Source organism: Phacochoerus africanus, chromosome 1, assembly GCF_016906955.1.
Source record: "Phacochoerus africanus isolate WHEZ1 chromosome 1, ROS_Pafr_v1, whole genome shotgun sequence".
Classification (NCBI taxonomy): Eukaryota; Metazoa; Chordata; class Mammalia; order Artiodactyla; family Suidae; genus Phacochoerus; species Phacochoerus africanus.
The window spans coordinates 231,713,469-231,733,619 of NC_062544.1; the positions used below are offsets into that span (position 1 = coordinate 231,713,469).

General features: G+C 40.2%; 1 protein-coding gene across 1 annotated transcript in view; it reads left to right on the plus strand.

The window, feature by feature from the left end:
* The window catches only part of MYH15 (myosin heavy chain 15), a 151,760-nt gene extending 136,854 nt beyond the window's left edge, over positions 1 to 14,906 (plus strand). The window contains exons 39-41 of the mRNA XM_047792948.1: positions 11,182 to 11,277; positions 12,200 to 12,334; positions 14,579 to 14,906. Coding sequence (XP_047648904.1) covers positions 11,182 to 11,277; positions 12,200 to 12,334; positions 14,579 to 14,593 — 246 coding nt within the window. The 3' untranslated portion in view covers positions 14,594 to 14,906. The remainder of the gene's footprint in view (positions 1 to 11,181; positions 11,278 to 12,199; positions 12,335 to 14,578) is intronic.
* The last annotated feature ends 5,245 nt before the right edge of the window (positions 14,907 to 20,151 follow it).

The window sequence follows — 20,151 nt, forward strand, 5'->3', positions numbered from 1 at the left end:
GTCTTCCTGTGAGAGGCTGAGCGAGAACAATGTGTAAATGAAGTGACGGGTGGTGACTCAGCCAGCAGGTTACATAGGACACTAGCTAAATTGGAGCAGGGGACATTTCCACTCTTGTTTTCTGGGCACACAAACACTCCAGGCCACCAAGGGCTTATCTGGGGCTGGTGCCAGGTGGAAACAGAGGAGATGCTGAGAGGCCCCCACAGCTTTCTCACTCTTTTCCTGTAGACTGGCATTGGCCTGAGCAAATGATTGAAAAGAGGTGGGCAGACTTCTTACCATGTAATGCATTTCCAGAGTAGCAATGTACTCCTTCACTTCTGCCTTCATTTTTTAGCCTTTCTTCCCTTTTCTTCAAAAAGAGAAGACCAGGAGTTCCCATCATGGCTCAGTGGTTAATGAACTCAACTAATATCCATGAGGACACAGGTTCGATCCCTGGCGTCATTCAGTGGGTTAAGGATCTGGTGTTGCTGTGAGCTGTGGGGTAGGTCGCAGACTTGGCTCAGATCCCACATTGCTGTGCCTGTGGTGTAGGCCGACAGCTACAGCTCCAATTTGACCCCTAGCCTGGGAACTTCCATATGCTGCAGGTTTGCCCCCAACCCCCATAAAGACAAACAACAACAAAAAGAGAGAAGACCAAAGATTCCATGATAGCAAAGGCCCTGTCTTGCTCACCACTCTGGGACCAGCACCTTCACGGCACAGAGAAGGTGCACATATTCTAGTTGTTGAATACAGTTGCCAAAAGGGCACTTTCCAGCCTTCCTGCTACATGAGGTGGCTTGTTTCAGTGAAAAGCTGAACTCATCCTAGGCACCCATTTTACCGCAACCTGGATGGCACTCATGTGAGATCTGCCAGTGCTGATGCTGGTCCCTGAGGCTGAGTGGGTATCAGAGACATCAAAGTCTTCCTCCCTTACAGTAGGAAGGATAGTGTTAATAAGGGAGCTGAGCACTTCAGAAGCATCATCTTGAGCTAATTAAGATGAAATGAACTATTTGCACAATCCTTCTTTGCTGAATAAGAGGTTCTTTTCTAAGGAGAGTTAGTCTGACACTTCTTTAGACCATGCTGAGTATTATTACCAAAGCCCCTGAGGAGTGTGCCCATGGTGTGTGTGTCTGAGGAAGTAAATACCTAGGGAACATGAGAGATATGCTAGGCTGTTCTTTTGAGTGAGAATAGGAAAACATGAGGAAGTGAAATGCTGCTCGTTAATTATGTCTGGGTTTTTCTTTTTCTTTTCCTATGGATTATTCCTACTGTGTTCTTCTGTAAACAGGTTTGTTATATAACAATACACCAAAGCTACACTTTCTTTGATTTTCATTGTCCCAAAGAATACAATCTCATTCTATTGTGTTATCTTTGTTTCTTCATAGCAATAATCTTAGTGTTCCCCTGGTACCAGTTTGGAGGTGTATTTCCTAATTTCTTCCGAGTATCTGCACAATGCTTGGAGTATACCTATTCAATTATGCAATGATTTTCTGCCATCAAATCTGATAATACCCACTGAGGACCTTTTTGTGCAAGATAATCAGGCTAGACCCTGTTGTTTAAAGAGGTATTAGAAAACCTTTCACATTGCTTGGTATTAATACCTGGTTTTTAAATATTCAAGGTAGATATTGAATCAATTCAATCTATCTTCCTTTAACATCAAAATAACTACAAGGCGGGGTGTTTTGTGATAGTATATTGTAGGTGCCATTATAAAATGTCATTTAAAAGGGACATAAATATGGTTTTCCTTTCCTAGGAAAAATCCTCTGGGAAGATCACACCACAATGGAAAAGGGAATCAAGTGTGACCCCCCCCCATCCATAATAGTTCTATGGCCAGTCTCCCCGACCATTTCTCTTCCCCCCATACTCCTTTAGCATCTGGAAATTCATCCCATTTTTCTCTCTCCAGTGTCTAGAAAAATATACTGTAAAGCAGGACATAGGATTAGGAACCTATACTTGTTACAGAAGGTAAGACAGTTTTTCTGCCCCCCCCCCCAATCCACCTGCTCCATTTTACCTTTAACTAACTTCCTTATTCAGGGATCTGTGTGTAGGTGTTATTTAATCCTTACGAATCTAAATATGGATATAGTATTTTCATTTCTAGGGCTAAGAAGAGTTTGGTCTTGGGTGGCTTCTCCAGGAACCACATGCCAGGATGGAGTTAGGACAATAAGTTTATTGGAGGTAACACCTGGGAAAGATAAAGGGGAGAGCAAGCAGGCTGAGGCAGAGTACACTGCGTGTCTGACACCCGTGAAGAGAAAGGGTGAAGGAAGGAGGGTGGGGTAGACAGAGGCTCAGGTTGCAGTACAGCTCTGGGAAGGTCTCCAGCACAGAGTCTGCTGTACAGACATCCCATGTTGGAGTTCCTTGGTGGCATAGTGGGTTAAGGATCCAGCATTGTCACTGCTGTGGCTCAGGTTTGATCCCTGGCCCAGGAACTTCTACATGAGAAGAGTGCAGATTAAAAATATATATATATATATATATATATATATATATATATATATATATATCCCATTACGGGCAGAAAAGGCCAGACCCTGTTAGCTCTGCTGTGCCCTGCTGTGGGCTGGGGGCTGCCTGGGAATGTGTGATCTCAGCGTAAATGCTTTGGCAGATCCCAAAGACACAGCAGTTGGAATGTTTCAGGTCCCCGTACTCCTCACAGCTGAATGGCAAGTTCTTTTTTTGAAGGGAAATCTGGGCCCTGTACAGCTATGGCATCCATGGTTACTGAATGCGTCAGCTGATGCTGAGATGTGAACCTAAAGTTAGCAAAGGCTTTGCTCCCCCCGCCACCCCCCGCCCCAATGTGGGAGGAACATCATTAACATCAGCAGCCACTTCTAGGCTTTCTCAGTTTTCTTCTGTGTGGCCTCCTTTGCCAACAATAAGTTTACTCACCTCAGTAAACTGCTTTTTAGCAATTAAACCTCCGTTGGTTTTAGAATTCCCTATAACCACATCATCATTCTATGAATCTTCAAATTCCTTAAACCTGAGAGGTAGAGGGGTAGGCAGATGAACAAAATGAGGGACTTTATAAAATAGACCTATTTCCCCAGTCAGGTTTTTCCTTATATATTGGTCCCTGCCTTAGAAAGCTTAAAATTGGTAGTTGATTTTCATCTACTGTCAGGTTATACTGTAAGGTGGGAGTGGGGGAGGAATATTCTAGGCAACAGAGTTTGGTTAAACCAGCCTCTCCTTCCTTCCTCTATCCCTCCCTTCTTATGTATAATAAATATATATGTGTGTGTTTATATATATATATATATATATATATATATATGTATGTATTTATCTTTTTAGGGCCGCACCTGCACAACATATGGAAGTTCCCAGGGTATGGGTCAAATCAGAGCTATTGCTTGCCAGCCTACGCCAGAGCCACAGCAATGCCAGATCTGAGCCATGTCTGCAACCTACACCACAGCTCATGGCAACGCCGGATCCTTGACCCACTGAGCAAGGCCAGGGATCAAACCCTCAACTTCATGGTTCCTAGTCAGATTCGTTTCCGCTGTGCCACGACGGGAACTCCTATATATACATTTAACGTATAACAGTGTATTAATTTTGGGTGTACAACATAATGATCTGATATGTTTCCATCACAAAATGATTATCACAAGTTTTGTTAATAATGCCCATCACCATGCACAGTTACAACTTTTTTCTTGTGGTGGGAACTCAAGATTTATTCCCTTCACAACTTTCAAATAACACAATACAATACTTTTAATTAAAATCACCTGCTCTACATTACATTCCCAGCACTTGTTCATCCTATAACTAGAATTTTGTACCTTTTGACCATAATCACCCATTTCTCCCACTCCTACCCAAACCCTCACTTCTGGCAACCACTAATCAGTTCTCTGTTTTTGTGACCTCGGTGCTTTTTTTTTTTTTTTTTTAGATTTCACATATAGATGAGATCTTATATTATTTGGCTTTCTCTGACTGACTTGTTTCACCTATTGTAATGCCCCCAAGGTCCAGCTATGTTGTTGCTAATGGGAGGATTTCCTTCTTATTTATGGTTGAGTAATATTCCCTTGTGTGTGTGAGTGTGTGTGTGTGTGTGTGTGTGTGCACATGTGTGTACATCTTCTTTATCCTTTCATCTGTTGATGGACACTTAGATTGCTTCCATATTTTGGCTCTTATAAATAACGCTACCATGAACATGGGGGAGAAGAAATCAGGAAGCATGATGCTTTTGGCTCTGTTCTTTCTCAAGATTGCTTTGACTATTCAGGGCCTTTTGTGGTTCCATTCTCTTTTCTCTAAAATATTCAAAGAACTTATACAAATGATGTGAAAATATTTTCTCCCATTATCCATGTTGCCTTTTCATTTTGTTGATGGTTTTCCTCTGCTACATAGAAGTTTTAAAGTTTGGTGTAGCCCCATTTATTAATTTTTGCTTCTATTGCCTTTGCTTTTGGTGTCAAATAAAAAAAATTTTTTGTCAGGACCAGTGTCATGGAGCTTACCCTTTATGTTGTCTTCTAAGAGCCTATGGGTTCCAGGTCTTAGATTTAAGTTGTTATCCACGTTGACTTAATTTTCAAGCATGGTGTAAGATAGTGGTCAAATTTCATTCTTTTACATGTGGATGTCCAGTTTTCCAAACACCATTTATTGAAGAAACTGTCTTTTTCCCATTGCATATTCTTGGCTCCTTTGTCACCTATTGGCTATGTATATATGAGTTTATTTCTGTGCTCTCTATTCTGTTCAGTTGGTCTGTGGGTCTGTTTTTATTCCACTATCATACTGTTTTGATTACCATACCTTTGTAACATATTTGAAATCAAGTAGCATGATGCTTTTGGTTCTGTTTTTCTTTCTCAAGATTGCTTTGACTATTCAGTCTTTTGTAGTTCCATTCTGTTTCTGTGAAAAATGCCAATGGAACTATGATAATTGTATTAATTTTATAAATTACTTTTGGTAGTATGGGCATTTTAACATCAATTCTTTCAATCCATGAGCACAGAATATCTTTCCATTTATTTGTGTCTTATTCCATTTATCTCATCAGTGTCTTATAATTTTCTGTGTACAAGTCTCACTACCCTTGATTAACTTTACTCCTAAGTATTTTATTCTTTTTGATGTAATTATAAATGGGATTGTTTTCATAATTTGTGATAGTTCATTTTTAAAAAAATACAATATGCTCTTTATTTTTGTTTTTTGTGGGGTTTTTTTTGGCTGTACCCACAGCATGTGGAAATTCCTAGGCCAGGGACTAAACTCATGACACAGCAGTGCCAATGCTGAACCCTTAACTGTTAGGCCACCAGGGAACTCCTCTTTCTGATAGTTCTAATTGTACAGAAACACACTTTTGTATTATAATGACTTTTCATCCTGTAAACTGATTGAATCCATTTATTAGTTCTAACAGTATTTTTTTTTGTCTTTTTGCCTTTTCTAGGGCTGCTTCCCATGGCATATGGAGGTTCCCAGGCTAGGGGTTGAATCGGAGCTGTAGCGGCTGGCCTACACCACAGCCACAGCAATGTGGGATCCAAGCAGCATCTGCAGCCTACACCACAGCTCATGGCAATGCTGGATCCTTAACCCACTGAGCAAGGCAAGGGATCAAACCCGCAACCTCATGGTTCCTAGTCGGATTCATTAACCACTGTACCATGACAGGAACTCCAGTTCTAACAGTTTTTATTGAAGTGTTTGGGGTTTTCTATATATAATATCATGTCATCTGTAAATAAGAGTTTTATATATTCCTTTCCAATGTGGGTGCTTTTTATCTCTTTTTCTTGTTGTTCTAGCTGGGACTTCTAGTACTACATTGATTAAAAGCAGCGAGAATGGGCATCCCTGTCTTATTCCTTATCTTAGAGCTTTCAGCTTTTTTTCTACTGAGTTTTACATTAGCTTTGGCTTTGCCATATATGACTTTTATTATGCTGAGGTATGTTCCCTTTATATACTCTTGGTTTAGAGGTTTTATCATAAATATTAAATTTTATCAACTGTTTCTTCTGACAATTTTCAGATGATCATATGATTTTTAGCTTTCATTTTGTTAATGTGGTGTATCACATTGATTTGCAGATGTTGAACCATCCTTGCATGCATAGAATAAATCCTACCTGATCATGATGCATAATTCTTTTAATGTATTGTTGAATTCAGTTTGCTAATATTTTTTGAGGATTTTATGAGGATCTATATTTATCAGAGATACTGGCCTATGTATAGTTTTCTTTTTTGTGACATCCTCCTCTCCTCGTCCAGTTTTAGTATCAGGGTAATACTGGCCCTGTAAAGAGTTGCAAGTATTCATTGCTCTTCCTTCTTTTTTTTTTTTTTTGTAGAGTTTGTAAAGACTTGGTTATTTTTTGTTTGTTTTTGGTCTTTTTAGAGATATACCTGTGGCACCTGGAAGTTTCCAGGGCCAAAGATCAAACCCACATCCTCATGGATACTAGTTGGGTTTATTGCTGCTGAGCCACAATGGGAACTCCAGACTTAGTATTTTTTTAAGTTTTGGTAGAATTCACCAATGAAGCTGTCTGGTCCTAGACTTTTTATGTTGAGAGATTTTTGTTTGTTTGTTTGTCTTTTTGCTGTTTTCTTGGGCCGCTCCTGCGGCATATGGAGGTTCCCAAGCTAGGCGTTGAATGGGAGCTGTAGCCGCCGGCCTACGCCAGAGCCACAGCAACATGGGATCTGAGCCACATCTGCGACCTACACCACAGCTAACAGCAATGCCAGATCCTTAACCCACTGAGAAAGGCCAGGGATCAAACCCACAACCTCATGGTTCCTAGTCTGATTCGTTAACCACTGAGCCATGACGGGAACTCTGTGTTGAGAGATTTTTGATTACTGATTTAATTTTCTAAATGGCAATTGGTCTGTTCAGATTTTCAGTTTCTTCATAATTCAGTCATGGTAGGTTGTATGTTTTAGGAGTTTATCCATTTCTTCTAGGTTGTCCAATTTGTTGATACATACTTGTTCCTGGTAATCTCTTATGATCCTTTGTAACTCTCTGCTATCATTTATAATGTCCCCTTTTTTATGTATGATTTTGAGTCCTCTCTCTTTTTTTCTTTGTGAGTAAAGTCTTGTAAATTTTTTTTTAAAAGCTCTTAAACAGGAACAAAAAATCTGTTCTTAGTTTCATTGATCTTTTCTATTGTCTTTTTCAGTCTCTAAAATATTTTCACCCCAATCTTAGTTATTTCCTTCTATTAACATTGGGCTTCATTTGCTCTTCTTTTTGTAGTTTCTTGAGTTGTAAAATTAGGTTATTTGAAGTTTCATTATTTATAAATGTAGGTATTTATCATTAAGAACTTCCCTCTTAGAACTGCTTTTGCTGCACCCTGTAAGTTTTCAAATGTTGTGTTTTCATTTTGATTCATCTCAATGTATTTTTTTATTTCTGATTTCTTCTTTGACTCATTGGTTGTCTAATCTCCATATATTTGTGAACTACTCAAGAGGGTTTTTTTTTGTTGTTGTTGTTTTAATTGATTTCCAGTTTCATGCTTTGTGGTCAGAAAAGATACTTGGTATGATTTCAATCCTCTTAAATTTATTAAGAGTTTTTTTGTGGCTTAACAAACATATCATGTATCCTGGAGAATGTTTCATGTATGCTTGAGAATAATGTTTATTCTTTTGCTTTTGAATTAAATATTCTGCATATGTCTGTTAAGTCCATCTGATCCAATGTGTCATTTAAGGTCAAGGTTACTTCTTTGATTTTTCTGTCTATATGATCTGTTGATGGAAATGGGGTATTGAAATCCCCTACTCTTGCTTTCTCCCTTTAAGTCTATTAATTTTTGTTTTATAGATTTAGATGCTCGTATATTGGTGCATAAATATTTACAAATGTGGCATAATCGTGTTATATTGACCCTTTATCATTAAATATTGAGCTTTTTTGTCTCTTATTAGCCTTTGTCTTAAAGTCTACTTTGTCTGATATAAGTATAGCTACCCTACCTTTATTTGGTTTAATTTTGAATGAAATATCTTTTTCCATCCCTTCACTTTCAGTCTGCACATGCCCTTCATCTGAAATTAGTCAATTGCAGGCAGCAAATAGATATGTCTTGTTTTTTTTTTTTTCCATTCAGCCACTCTATGTTGAATGAAGAATTTAGTTCATTTAAAGTAATTATTGATAGGTATGTATTTATTGCCAATCTGTTCATTGTTTTCTGTTTTATAATTCCTTTGTTATTTTCTTCACTTGTTATGTTCATTTGTGCTTTGATGATTTTCTGTAGGTATACTAGATTCCTTTCTATTTATCTTTTGTATATCTACTATAGGACTTTGCTTTGTGGTCACCATGAGGCTTCCATAAAATATTCTATTTCAAGTTGATAACAACTTTTGTTGCATTCTTTTTTTTTAATTGTAATCAATTGTTATTTCCCCAATACATTTTTTTTTTTTACTGTACAGCATGGTGACCTAGTTACACATACATGTATACATTCTTTTTTCGCACATTATCATGCTCCATCATAAGTGACTAGACATACTTCCCAGCAGGATCTAAATGCTAATCCATTCCAAAGACAATGGTCTGCATTTATTAACCCCAAGCACCCAATCCATCCCACTCCCTCCCACCCCACCCCCTTGGTAACCACAAGTCTATTCTTCAAGTGCCTGATTTTCTTTGCTGTGGAAAGGTTCATTTGTGCCATATATTAGATTCCAGATATAAATGATATCATATGGTATTTGTCTTTCTCTTTCTGACTTACTTCACTTAGGATGAGAGTCTCTAGTTCCATCCATGTTGATGCAAATGGCATTATTTTGTTCTTTTTTATGGCTGAGTAGTATTCCATTATGTATATATATACCACATCTTCCTAATCCAATCATCTATCAATGGACATTTGGGCTGTTTCCATGTCCTGGCTATTGTGAATAGTGCTGCAATGAACATGCGGGGGTGCACATGTCTTTTTTAAGGAAAGTTTTGTCTGGATATATGCCCAAGAGTGGGATTGCTGGGTCATATGGTAGTTCTACATATAGTTTTCTAAGGTACATCCATACTGTTCTCCACAGTGGCTGTACCAGCTTACATTCCCACCAACAGTGCAGGAGGGTTCCCTTTTCTCCACACCCCCTCTAGCATTTGTTACTGTGGACTTATTAATGATGTCCATTCTGACTGGTGTAAGATGGTGCCTCATGGTAGTTTTGACTTGCATTAAAGATCTACATTTTAATCTCCTCCTCTGAGTCTGGTGAGCATATTCATGACCATTATTTTGGGTAATTACTTACCTTTACCCTTTTCTGGGGTTTTATCTTGTTCCTTTATTTGGAACGTATTCCTTTGTTTCTTCTTCTTCTTTCTTTCTTCTTCTTCTCTCTGTGTTGGTTTTTATGCATTATATACAACTACCTCTCCCAGTCTTGAATGAGTAGTCTCATAAGAGCTGATCCTTACTGTTCAACATTACTTTAGCTCTTGGCTTCCTTTGAAACATCTGTGATTGTCCAGGCAGCCTTCTTTGTTCTTAGTGGCCCCCAGTAGTTGAGGGTGTCCAATACCTGTCAGTGTCCCAAAGGAGACGATCTCAGCCAGTACCTACATGCAGACTGATTGGAAGCCAGATCCTCAGGTAGGAGCTTATGAAATGTGCAAATATACCTCTGTCAGTGGAAGACTGGGAGATGGGCATTTCTGCCTATTATCTCTGTTCTGACCCTTAGGGTATAGCCAGTTAAGAACTCTTTGTGTGCTACCATCCTGTTGAATCTGTGAACACAAGCTTTGCTGGCCACCACAGATAGGCTATTGTGGGATGTGTCCTCTGGCCATCATCTGCAAAATCCAGTGCACCAGACCTGTGAACAAGCTCCTTTCTCGAGAGATATTGGTAGCCTGGGGTGGGGCAGATGGAAAGCATGAAAATGGCATCCACTGGCTTTCCCAGGAATTTCAGTCTGATGCTGCTGCCCTTGGAGGAGGGGGTGGTAGCTGGGTAAAAACTGTTTCTGTTTGTTGTAGCCTCCCTCGACTCTGGAGAGTAATGCATTCGGCCCCTTGATGTGTGTTAAATTAGAAGCCTACCCCTCATACCATAGCTACTAAGATAAGTAAATGGACCCCTTTCCAAGGAAACATTGAGCATTTCTGTCTGCTACCTCTTTGCTGACACCTGAGGGATACTGGTAAAACCTAGCCAAGGAGTGAATAAGTAGGATAGCTATGGGGAAATAGGAAATGAGCCTGGTTGGAGTGAAGGTGGTTTGTGGAGGACAGTATGTGGAGAAACCATGAAAGCTACCAAAAAAAGTTGATCTTTAATGGAATAGGTAAGATGGAGCCAGGAAAAAAATTAAGCCACAGGGTTATGTCTTGGTTAAATCATTATCTCAACCATCCTCCATTTAAGATACTTTCTTCTTCAGGCAAGTTCAACAGCTCCAAAGTAGAGATATTCTAGTTAAAAGGGTATGGGAAAGGGGGTGTCATGCAGAGCCTTCTTACATGTCTGTCCCTCCCCTCCATTCTCCTCAGAATACCAAGGCCTTCACAGAGCATGGCTGAGAAACACTATTTCACTAGATTTACTTTCTCCAGCCAAAACCTGGAATGCAGTGGAAACAATGAGAACACATACAACATGGTCCCCATAGCTTATGGAATTTTCCTCACTCTCTCTACTGATCCCTGCACCAGAATTCCAGAAAATTTAATCTTTCCTATAGTGCCATTAGTTCTAAAGCCACGGTGGATCAACTAAAAGTTCAAGAGAAGAATTGGTTTGATTGGTGTGGGGGGTGGAGGTAGCACTGAGAAACTACAGGCAGATATGACTTGCTTGAGATGGGAGGGGTAAAGACCAAATTGAAGCTAGTGGCTTTAACATCCTTTTTGGCAAAGTCTGGGAGTTCTGTGGTGGATCAGGAGAAATGATTGTCACTGCTCTGAACTATGTATATTAATTCCTTGGAACTCGGGATGAGTAGAGTTAAACCCATTTTTAAAATTATAACTCTAAATATAGTGTTTAATAAAGTTTCCTTACTCTCATTTCCACATGAGGCTACTGCCAGTGCAGACTGCTGGATCCTTCAAATAACCTTCACATACATACCTATGCATTGCAGGCAGAGGAAGACAAGAAAAGTATGGGCAGGATGCAGACTCTGATGGATAACCTGCAGCTAAAAGCACAAGGTTACAAGCAGCAAATCGAGGCAGCGGTAAGTACCTGAGGCAGTTGTAACCTCACGGATTTCCTGGTCATTTGTTTTTGATTAATGGAGATAAGTAGCCCTGAGCTAGGTGAGCAGCTTTACAGAGAGGACCAGCTCAGCTTAAAATCTGCTCATTCTCTGGTTTTTCTCAAGCAACAACTATCACCCATGGTTAAATTTTGTGCAGTGTTTCTCTCCAGGGAGCAGAGCTTTCTCCCTTGACCTTGTTTTTATACCCAAACATGTGCAGTACAAGAAGTGCCAAATAATGCATAGTACCATGTGGGGATGGTAGATTTGGGGCTGGGTAATCACTCTGAGGCCTTCCTCACTCTAAAGCCTTGGATGAGCAAAATGCAGGTCAGTCTTTTCTCCTAATGAACATGACTGGGGACAGACCACTACCACTTGAAATGTACTTGCCAACTCTGGGTTAGTAGTCATAGCTACATAGAATGTAATTGAAACTGCCATATGTACTGGCTTATGCCTAATAATAATATATCTTCAAGGGTTTTGAATTGATTATTTAAATGATTTGGGCTAAAATACTGCTATGTCTCATAATTACCTGTTGACCCTTCTAATTGTAAAGACAAGACCCTCTCTACCCAGAATGGGATATTAAACTGATTACAAAAACAAACAACTGTGGTTAATCATATACCAAATCTGTGAAAGCTGGACTGCATCCAGTTGGTGGAAAGTGCCAACCATGTTTTTAATTTTCAGAGAACAAGTTATAAAATGGATCTGGTGCCTGCTAGGAAGTCTGAATTCATATATGTCAGACCAAAATATATTCCATTCAATATTCAGAAGTTTAAATTCCTTTTACACATTCTCTGACTTTCTCATGTCGGAACAGAAAAAAATATGACTGTATAGGCTTAGGGACTTCTGTATTTTTCATTTTTTATTTTTATAGGAAGCAGAAGCCAATCAATACCTTTCCAAGTATAAGAAGCTACAACATGAGTTGAATGAAGCTAAGGAAAGGGCAGAGATAGCTGAGTCTCAAGTTCACAAACTCAAGATTAAAGCAAAAGAGTTTGGGAGAAAGGTATGTCAGATATTCAATTCTGCTCTGATTCTTAAAGCATTTGTTTCAGGCTCATGTCATCATGTAGAAATTTCTTAATGCTTTCTTTAAAGGCTTTTTAAAAACTACATTAAAAAAAAAAAAAAACAGATTCTGGTAGGAGTTCCCATTGTGGCTCAGTGGGTTAAGGACCTGACGTGGTCTCTATGAGGATGCAGGTTTGATTCCTGGCCTCACTCTGTGTGTTGGATTGGGCACTGCTGTAAACTGTGACTCAGATCCCATTTTGCTGGGAACTTCCATATGCCACAGGTGTGGCTGTAAAAAGAAAAACAAAACAGGTTCTGATAAAATCTTCCTGTATTCTATTTGTCCAGGAAGTGTGAGCTGCTAAGAATGTGAGTGGGATGTACTTAACACTTCTCAAATGCTTAATTCTAGGTTAATTTGCAGGCTCTGAACTCCAGGGCCTAGATTCATGTGAGTAGAATTGTCAGGAGTCCAGGAGCAAAGATGATGAAAAAAAGCACAGAAGGATCTGCTTGAAATTACAAGTAAATTCTTTCTATGGTAGACAAGTATATGCTTTTTGTATTGATATGCAGACCTGGGGAGGGAGGTTTAAAATTGATGCCCTGAAGGAGAACAGGCAAGAGTCTTGCTTTTTGCCTTTCTACCCTAAAACAGAGAAAGGAACTGTTTACATCTCTGTGGTCCATGAAACTTTAGTTCTGATCCAATAGCAGGAGCCACAGCCTTAATTTTCCTGGTAAAGGGGCTGAGTGACAGAGAACACTAAATGCAGGCTTGGCAGGGTCAGTGTCTTAGTCTGTTCAGGCTGCATTACAGAGTACCAGAGACTGGGTGGCTTACAAACAAATATTTCTTAGTTCTGGAGGCTGGGAATTCCAAGATCATGGTGTTGGCAGATTTGGTGTCTGCTGAGGGCTACTGCCTTAGAGACAGCCCTCTTCTCACTGTAAGCTCACATGATATAAAGGGAGGAAGAAGCTCTCTGGAGTCTTCTTTCATAAGGGCATTAATCCCAGAGATGAGGACTCAACCCTCATGACCTAATCACTTCCCCAAAGCCCCACCCCCTAATACCATCACTGGGAGGGTTAGAATTTCACCATATGAATTTGGGGGTGGGGTACATTTCATACTACAGCAATTAGGGAGGCCTCAGTTTCCTCACTGAGATTTTTCCCAGTGTTTTTAAATGTGATCTGGCTTTAGGAGAAGTGAATTAAAGATTGGATATCCTCTATAGAATGCCTATAGAGCACTCAGCATAGGTACCATCATTTCATTTTTTAAAAAATGATACATGCTTGGGCTTCTTCCTTATTTGTTATAAATGAACTACCAATAACTTTGCAAGATAAGTAGACAGGGTGGCCAGTAATAAATGCTACCTTATCAGAGGTCAAAAAAGATCTCTTTCAAAGAAGAGACCCAAAGTTGGTTATATTGAATATATTAGGATCCAAATATGAGAATTATGCATCATTGACATACTCTAGAATTTCTTATTGATGAGCAAATAAGTTATCTCAGGGATAAGGCCTATGTGAAGAGGTCCAGTTACATGGTTTGAACTCTGGCGTCAATTTGAGAAGTGTTACGGCATCTGATTGGGGTCTTCTGTGCAGAAGCTGCCCAGCAATCCTGTGTAATGGATTTGTTTAGGGAAATGCTTTCCACATGCTACAATTGCACTCAGCTGCAGGAGGTCAAAGGGCCTCTGAAACAGATGTAATGCATTCGACTTTGTCACAGTTATTTCCAACAAAGAATAAAATGAGTGAGGCAGAAATTGCTTCTAAGAGGCCAGAGATGAATAGGAAAATCGTCCTTGGCAGTGCAATGACTAATTGTTTTCCATTCGCAAAAGGAAAGCCTGAAAATCTTCCAACTGTCATAAACCAAAGGAAAAGGTTTTCTAATAGAATTGTGTCAGGGCCATGGAGCAAATTGGTGAGGAGGCTACCTACCATCTCTGCTTCATGGGGTCTTCTGTAGAGGGTGCTGCCTTCACTGGCAAAGCCAGGCGGGCAGGAAATTGAGCGATGAGCAGGAAGTTACTGGTGTCTGCTTTCTTTCAGGCAGATAATTGCCTCAATTCCCTGCCTCCCTTTGAAGCTAAGGGAGGGTTGGTTAAGGCCTGCTTTTGTCTGGAAAGCACTGGGCCTGGTTCTGGGCGTATGTGTTCCACTGATGAAAGTCACAGGAACCTCACAGAACAGATATTCTGTTTTTCAGGTTCGTGAAGAATGAGCAGTCCTCACTTATGAAGGAGAGAGGCTGGCGAAGTACAAGGAGGGTACTGTTTCGTAGTCAGAAACTTAACTTGCATTTGAAATATACATTTTATGTTCTTTATGGAAATACAGTTGATTTACAGTGTTATATTAGTTTCAGGGTTACAACATGGTGATTCCATATTTGTAGATTATACTCCATTTAAAGTTACTATAAAAGATTGGTTATATTCCTTGTGCTGTTCATTACATCCTTGTGTCTTGTTTACTTTATACCTAGTAGTCTGTACCTCTTAATCTTCTTCCCCTCTCTCTACCTGTAACCACTAGTGTGTTCTCTGTATCTATACATCTGTTTGTTTTGATATATCCATTCATTTTTGAAACATTTAAACAAGATTAGAAAAATGTACTAATAAAAGGGAATAGTATTGCTTCCAAGTTTAATGGGGATATTTTTGATCTTCAGATGCAAGTAAACATTTCACATGAAAGATTAAATAGATGCAAACATCTTTTAAATTCTGATATTAAAAAATACTTTGTCCATATTGCCTCTTAATGAGTAATATTTATGGGAGACATGAGCTATGTTACAGTCCATGGAGACTAGGGCCCTACTGAAGTTAGTGAACTCTGCTTGACTCATTTCTATATCCATGAGTCTATATTTTTAGCCACTAACAGGCTTAGCAATCCATACTCACAGTTAGGCACTTTTAACTGGTAGGTAAAACCCTCCTACCTGGCAGACATGTAGGCTATTTGCGGGTGCAATACTGAAGCAACTTCCCACACCGGATGTTCAGTAGGCTGTCTCTGTATTGTACCAATTTGGCTAAACTGGAGGTACACTTCCCAGAATTCCCTTCTCTGTGTGGTTCTGGATTAATGTTGGTCACAAGAGAAATTTGCACCAGAGAGAGAGGCAGAAGTGAAGGAGCAGCTGTTTTTTTGTGCTCACAAGGTCAACGTATGATTCCAAGCACTGTGATAGCTGGCAAGTATTTACCCCAGGCTAGAAAGGTAAGCTAGCAGTGGCAGGCCATAGCTACTCTCAGAGTCCTCCAGCCTCCCAGAGTCCTGGTTAGGCATATGTGTGGCCCCATGGCAATGGGGGCCAGCTACTTACAGGTCACTCATAGCACTGACTTTGGAGGTTCTCTGAGAGAGCGTGGGATTTGGTTTGTTCTTATAAATTCCATGTCCAGTTCTCTTTCCTGACCTACAGTGACTTCTGGCCCATCACCAGATCCAGAGTGGGGGTCAGCCTGGCATAGACTTCACCAATGCCAACAGTTGTAAAACGTTGAATCTGTGTAATAAATACTTATTCTACCATCCTTAGCAGTCTGCCTCTCTGATCCAATCTGACTCAGATTCTTTTTTTTTAAGGGCCGCACCCAAAGCATATGGAGGTTCCCAGGTTAGGGGTTGAATCGGAGGTGTAGCAGCTGGCCTACGCCACAGCCACGCCAGATCTGAGCTGCATCTGGGACCTATACCACACCTCATGGCAATGCAGGATCCTTAATCCACTGAGCAAGGCCAGGGATAGAACCTGTGTCCTCACGGATGCTAGTCAGATTCATTTCCACTGAGACAGGTTGGGAACTCCTGACTCGAAGATTAATTCAGGGGCTGAAATGACACAGGTTCCTTCTTGTCTATCATCCTTGATGTGTTGGCTTTGGTCTTCAAATGTGTCACCCTCTTACAGAAAGCTAGAGCAGTTCTGAGCACTTTCTCCTCACCAAATGTCCCTTCTTTGTGATAAACACTGGTCACAACATCATAGCCAATACTGAACTCAACAATACTGAACTCAACAAAACTATGTGCAAGGTAGAAGGTGAAATGAGCCCAGCTGATGGACATTAATGCACAATTAAGGGTTGGTCTTCTATAAATTATAGGGTCAAAAACTTGACTAAGTCAGAAAAATCCTGGTTAGACTTTTTCTTATACAGTGATAAAATTAAGGGGAACAGATCATCTAGTCAGCTGAATTATCAATTCTCTTTGCATAAAAATTTACATGAAAATCTAAATTTGTTAGGAAGCTGATTAACTGTATGAAAATGGAGCCAGAAGAGTAAATCAAATTATCTACATAACTAGGGTCACTTGGCCGTGGAAACCTGGTGTTGGAAGGTAACCCAAACCAGAGACATCTTTTTTTTTTTTTTTTTTGCTTTTTAAGGCCACACGCATGGCATATGGAAGTGTCCAGGCTAGGAGTCAAATCAGAGCTATAGCTGCCGGCCTACAGCACAACCATAGCGATGAGGGATCCAAGCTGCATCTGCAACTTATACCACAGCTCATGACAATGTTAGATTTCTGACCCACTGAGTGAAGCCAGGGATTGAACCTGCATCCTTATGGACGCTAGTCAGATTCGTTTCCACTGCACCATAATGGGAACTCCCAGAGATGTCAATTTTGAGGGCTCTTTGCCCAGGTGGTCTTAGCAATACTGACACCCTTACTCTTGGGGTCCCTAAGACTCACCATTCTAAATCTTGGTTAAACTGATATTAACCATTCATATAAAAATAGAGTACACCACTTTAGCAAATCAGTTGCCGTGTTTTCCAGGTCCTGGTTTTCACCTTTTCACGAAGGTGATTTCTGGCCCTACCTCTCACCCATCACTGATGAGTAGATTTTTGAATCATCTCTTAATGATATATTTCTTCTGAGTTCTTGGTGAAAACCTTGCTGTAGCCTCCTGGGCTGACTGCAGCATGGATGTAAACAAATGAGATGGTTCTTTTAGCAGCTGAGTTGGAATCCTTGGGATCCAGGGTCATAATCTCGATGCGTGTAGGGGGGTCAGTGAATAATTCTTAGGTCTTTAGAGAATATACTCTTCCCAGTATCACAGGCTAGGTCATGGCAAGCCATCGCTGGCATGGAAGGGAAGAAAGGGGAGATGAGGTCAGTGGATATTAAGGATATCTGTGCTGTGTTGTCAACTCCTGTCTTCATTTCTTATACTGGCTGGCTGATCTGAAAGAGCCTAGAACCAAGAAAAAGGGATTCTAAATGACTGTTGTTCATATCAGAATAACCATCTTTATCTTAAATATTTAATGCCGGTGATATTTTGTTTCAGTTTTGGGGAGAGGGGAGCTTTAAGCTACTATTTGCATCTGTAATCAGAGATCCATGAGATAGTTATAAATATTTATGAAGTCTGGGTCTTTAAAGTCAATTTTATTTTCCCCACTAGATGTTTCTGCGATTTTAACAAATAGAAAAACAAGTTTACCCCACTCTTTGCTGTTATTTATATTCTGATTCATGGAACTCATAAATAATAAAAGGTATACAGCAAAGAGGAAGTATAAAATCAAGCTATAATTAATAAGCAAATTATCAGTTCTCCCGAAACCTGGAAGTGGCTGGAAATGTACGGAAGGTCAGCAGTCTGAGTCTGGGCAGAAACTGTAGTCTGCTTTTCTCTCCTTTATTTATCTACATTTCCTTCCACTCCTGTATAATCCCACATTTCCATCAGAGAATAAGTATAGTGGTGCATAGTACCATTTGAGAGCTTCTCTACAAAGAACAGTATGAGATGACAAGAGCAACCACTTATTTAAGCATGTAGAGCCTGGTTAATTACAGGCAGTGGGAAAAGCTCAATTGTATTTTTCCCCCTATTCTATTATCCTGCAATCCCTCTCACCTTTTTTTCTGCCATAAAAGTCCTGCATGATGATGTGTGAATCAGTCAAAACCTCAATTACCTTTTTATAGCAGCATTCTTATACTATAAGTGATAAAGGAAATGCCTTACCCTGGTTTCTTCTGCAGTTCCAGCATTGCAAGATCTCTGGTTAGTAGAATGCTCTTCTAGAGGGGGGGAAAAAAAAAGAGAACTTAAAAAACAAAACTCTTTACAAACGCCCAAATTCTCTCTTATTCCCACCTCAGTATATTCATGTTATTAGAATCACCTTAGTCACTCTCCTCCCGATATCCCTTTTTCCCCCAACAAACAGCATTAAAAATGCATTTAATGTAGAAATACTTCATCAGAAACAAATAGCAGTAAATTCTTATGGCTGATTCAAGTGCTCTAAGCAAAGATAAAGGCAGTTCAACTGGATCAGCAATTCCTGGCTCTTAAGATTGTTGGCCTGATTCCTACCATTTATAAACAATGGAAAATAGCCAAGGTGGGGATGGATAAAGAAGAGGGGACATAATGTCATTTCTCAAGGAAGAGCTTCTTTCTGGGCCTTGCTAAAATCCAGGATAATTTATACTAAGGGCATTTTAAAACAGAATAATGGAAAACAGAATTTAATAGTGTGTTGTCACTGCTGTGGCTTGGGTTGCTGCTGTGGCTCAGGTTCATTTCCTGGCCCAGGAACTTCAGCATGCCATGGACATGGCCAAAAGAGAAAAAAGAAAGAGAATTTACAAAGAAAATATATGAGCCATATGAAATGACAACCAGGGACATGGAGGTTTTATGGCTTTTAGCGTTACAGTTTGAAATATATTTTCAGCCCACCTAACTACAGAACTATGGAACATTCTTTTTAAGTGACTGATACCCTGACACTGTTTTTGCTAATATCTCCTGATGGCTCCTTCCAGAATCAGAATCCATCCTACTCTCTGCCACAGGAAGCTGATCTGGATGGGTGGCACCTGCCAGGTGTCTCATCCCTCTGGTTTCCAGTTAGGGTGGAGATCAGAGGGAGAGAAGGGCAAAGTCAGGTATTTATTACTCCAGCTCCTTCCCTGTGAGGTCACCTTAGTCTGGCTGTGTCCTTTGAGTGAAGGTTGCCCTCCTTACGATGTAGCTGGTTTTCCAAGACTCTCCTTTCAGGTTCCGTGCACTGCCCCTTCTCCTTGTCCCTTAAAGTTTAGGTTTGCTGGCAAAGCTCTGGGGGAAGGCACTATCTTCTGTGCTCCCCCTTGTGCAGTTTGGGTGTGCCAGGTGTTCTGTGTCGGAACCTCACTTATGCACATGTCCAATGTAGAAACTAAACTCGTTTTTTTGTTTTGTTTTAAATGGCTGCACCTGCAGCACATGGAAATTCCCAGGCCAGAGACTGAATCCGAGCTGCAGCTGTGACTTATGTCACAGCTGTGGCAATGCCAGATCCTATAACCCACTGCTCCAGGCCAGGGATGGAACCCGCACCTCTGCAGTGACCCTAGCCATTGCAGTCAGGTTCTTAACCCACTGCACCACAGCGGGAACTCCTGAACTGTCATTCTTGAGTAACATGTACTTCCCCCTCTCCTCTAATTTAAACCTAATCCAATCACAAGTATCATTGTATTAGGGTTTGCCTGTGAGGGACAAACTAGACTACCAATGACCTGCCAGCTTTTTCTACTTCTGGCAGCTAAGGGATGGGGGCAGCAACTAAGGGGTACAATCATTTGTTCAATCAATCACAAGGGCTCCTATTAGTACAATCAATCACAAGGGCTACAATTGGCAAAATCCTTGCTCACCCTTAAAATCTTACCTTCAATAATGGTGTCTGTTGTGATCAAATAACCTTAACTTCAGCAAGGGCAGTAGACAAATATCACTTG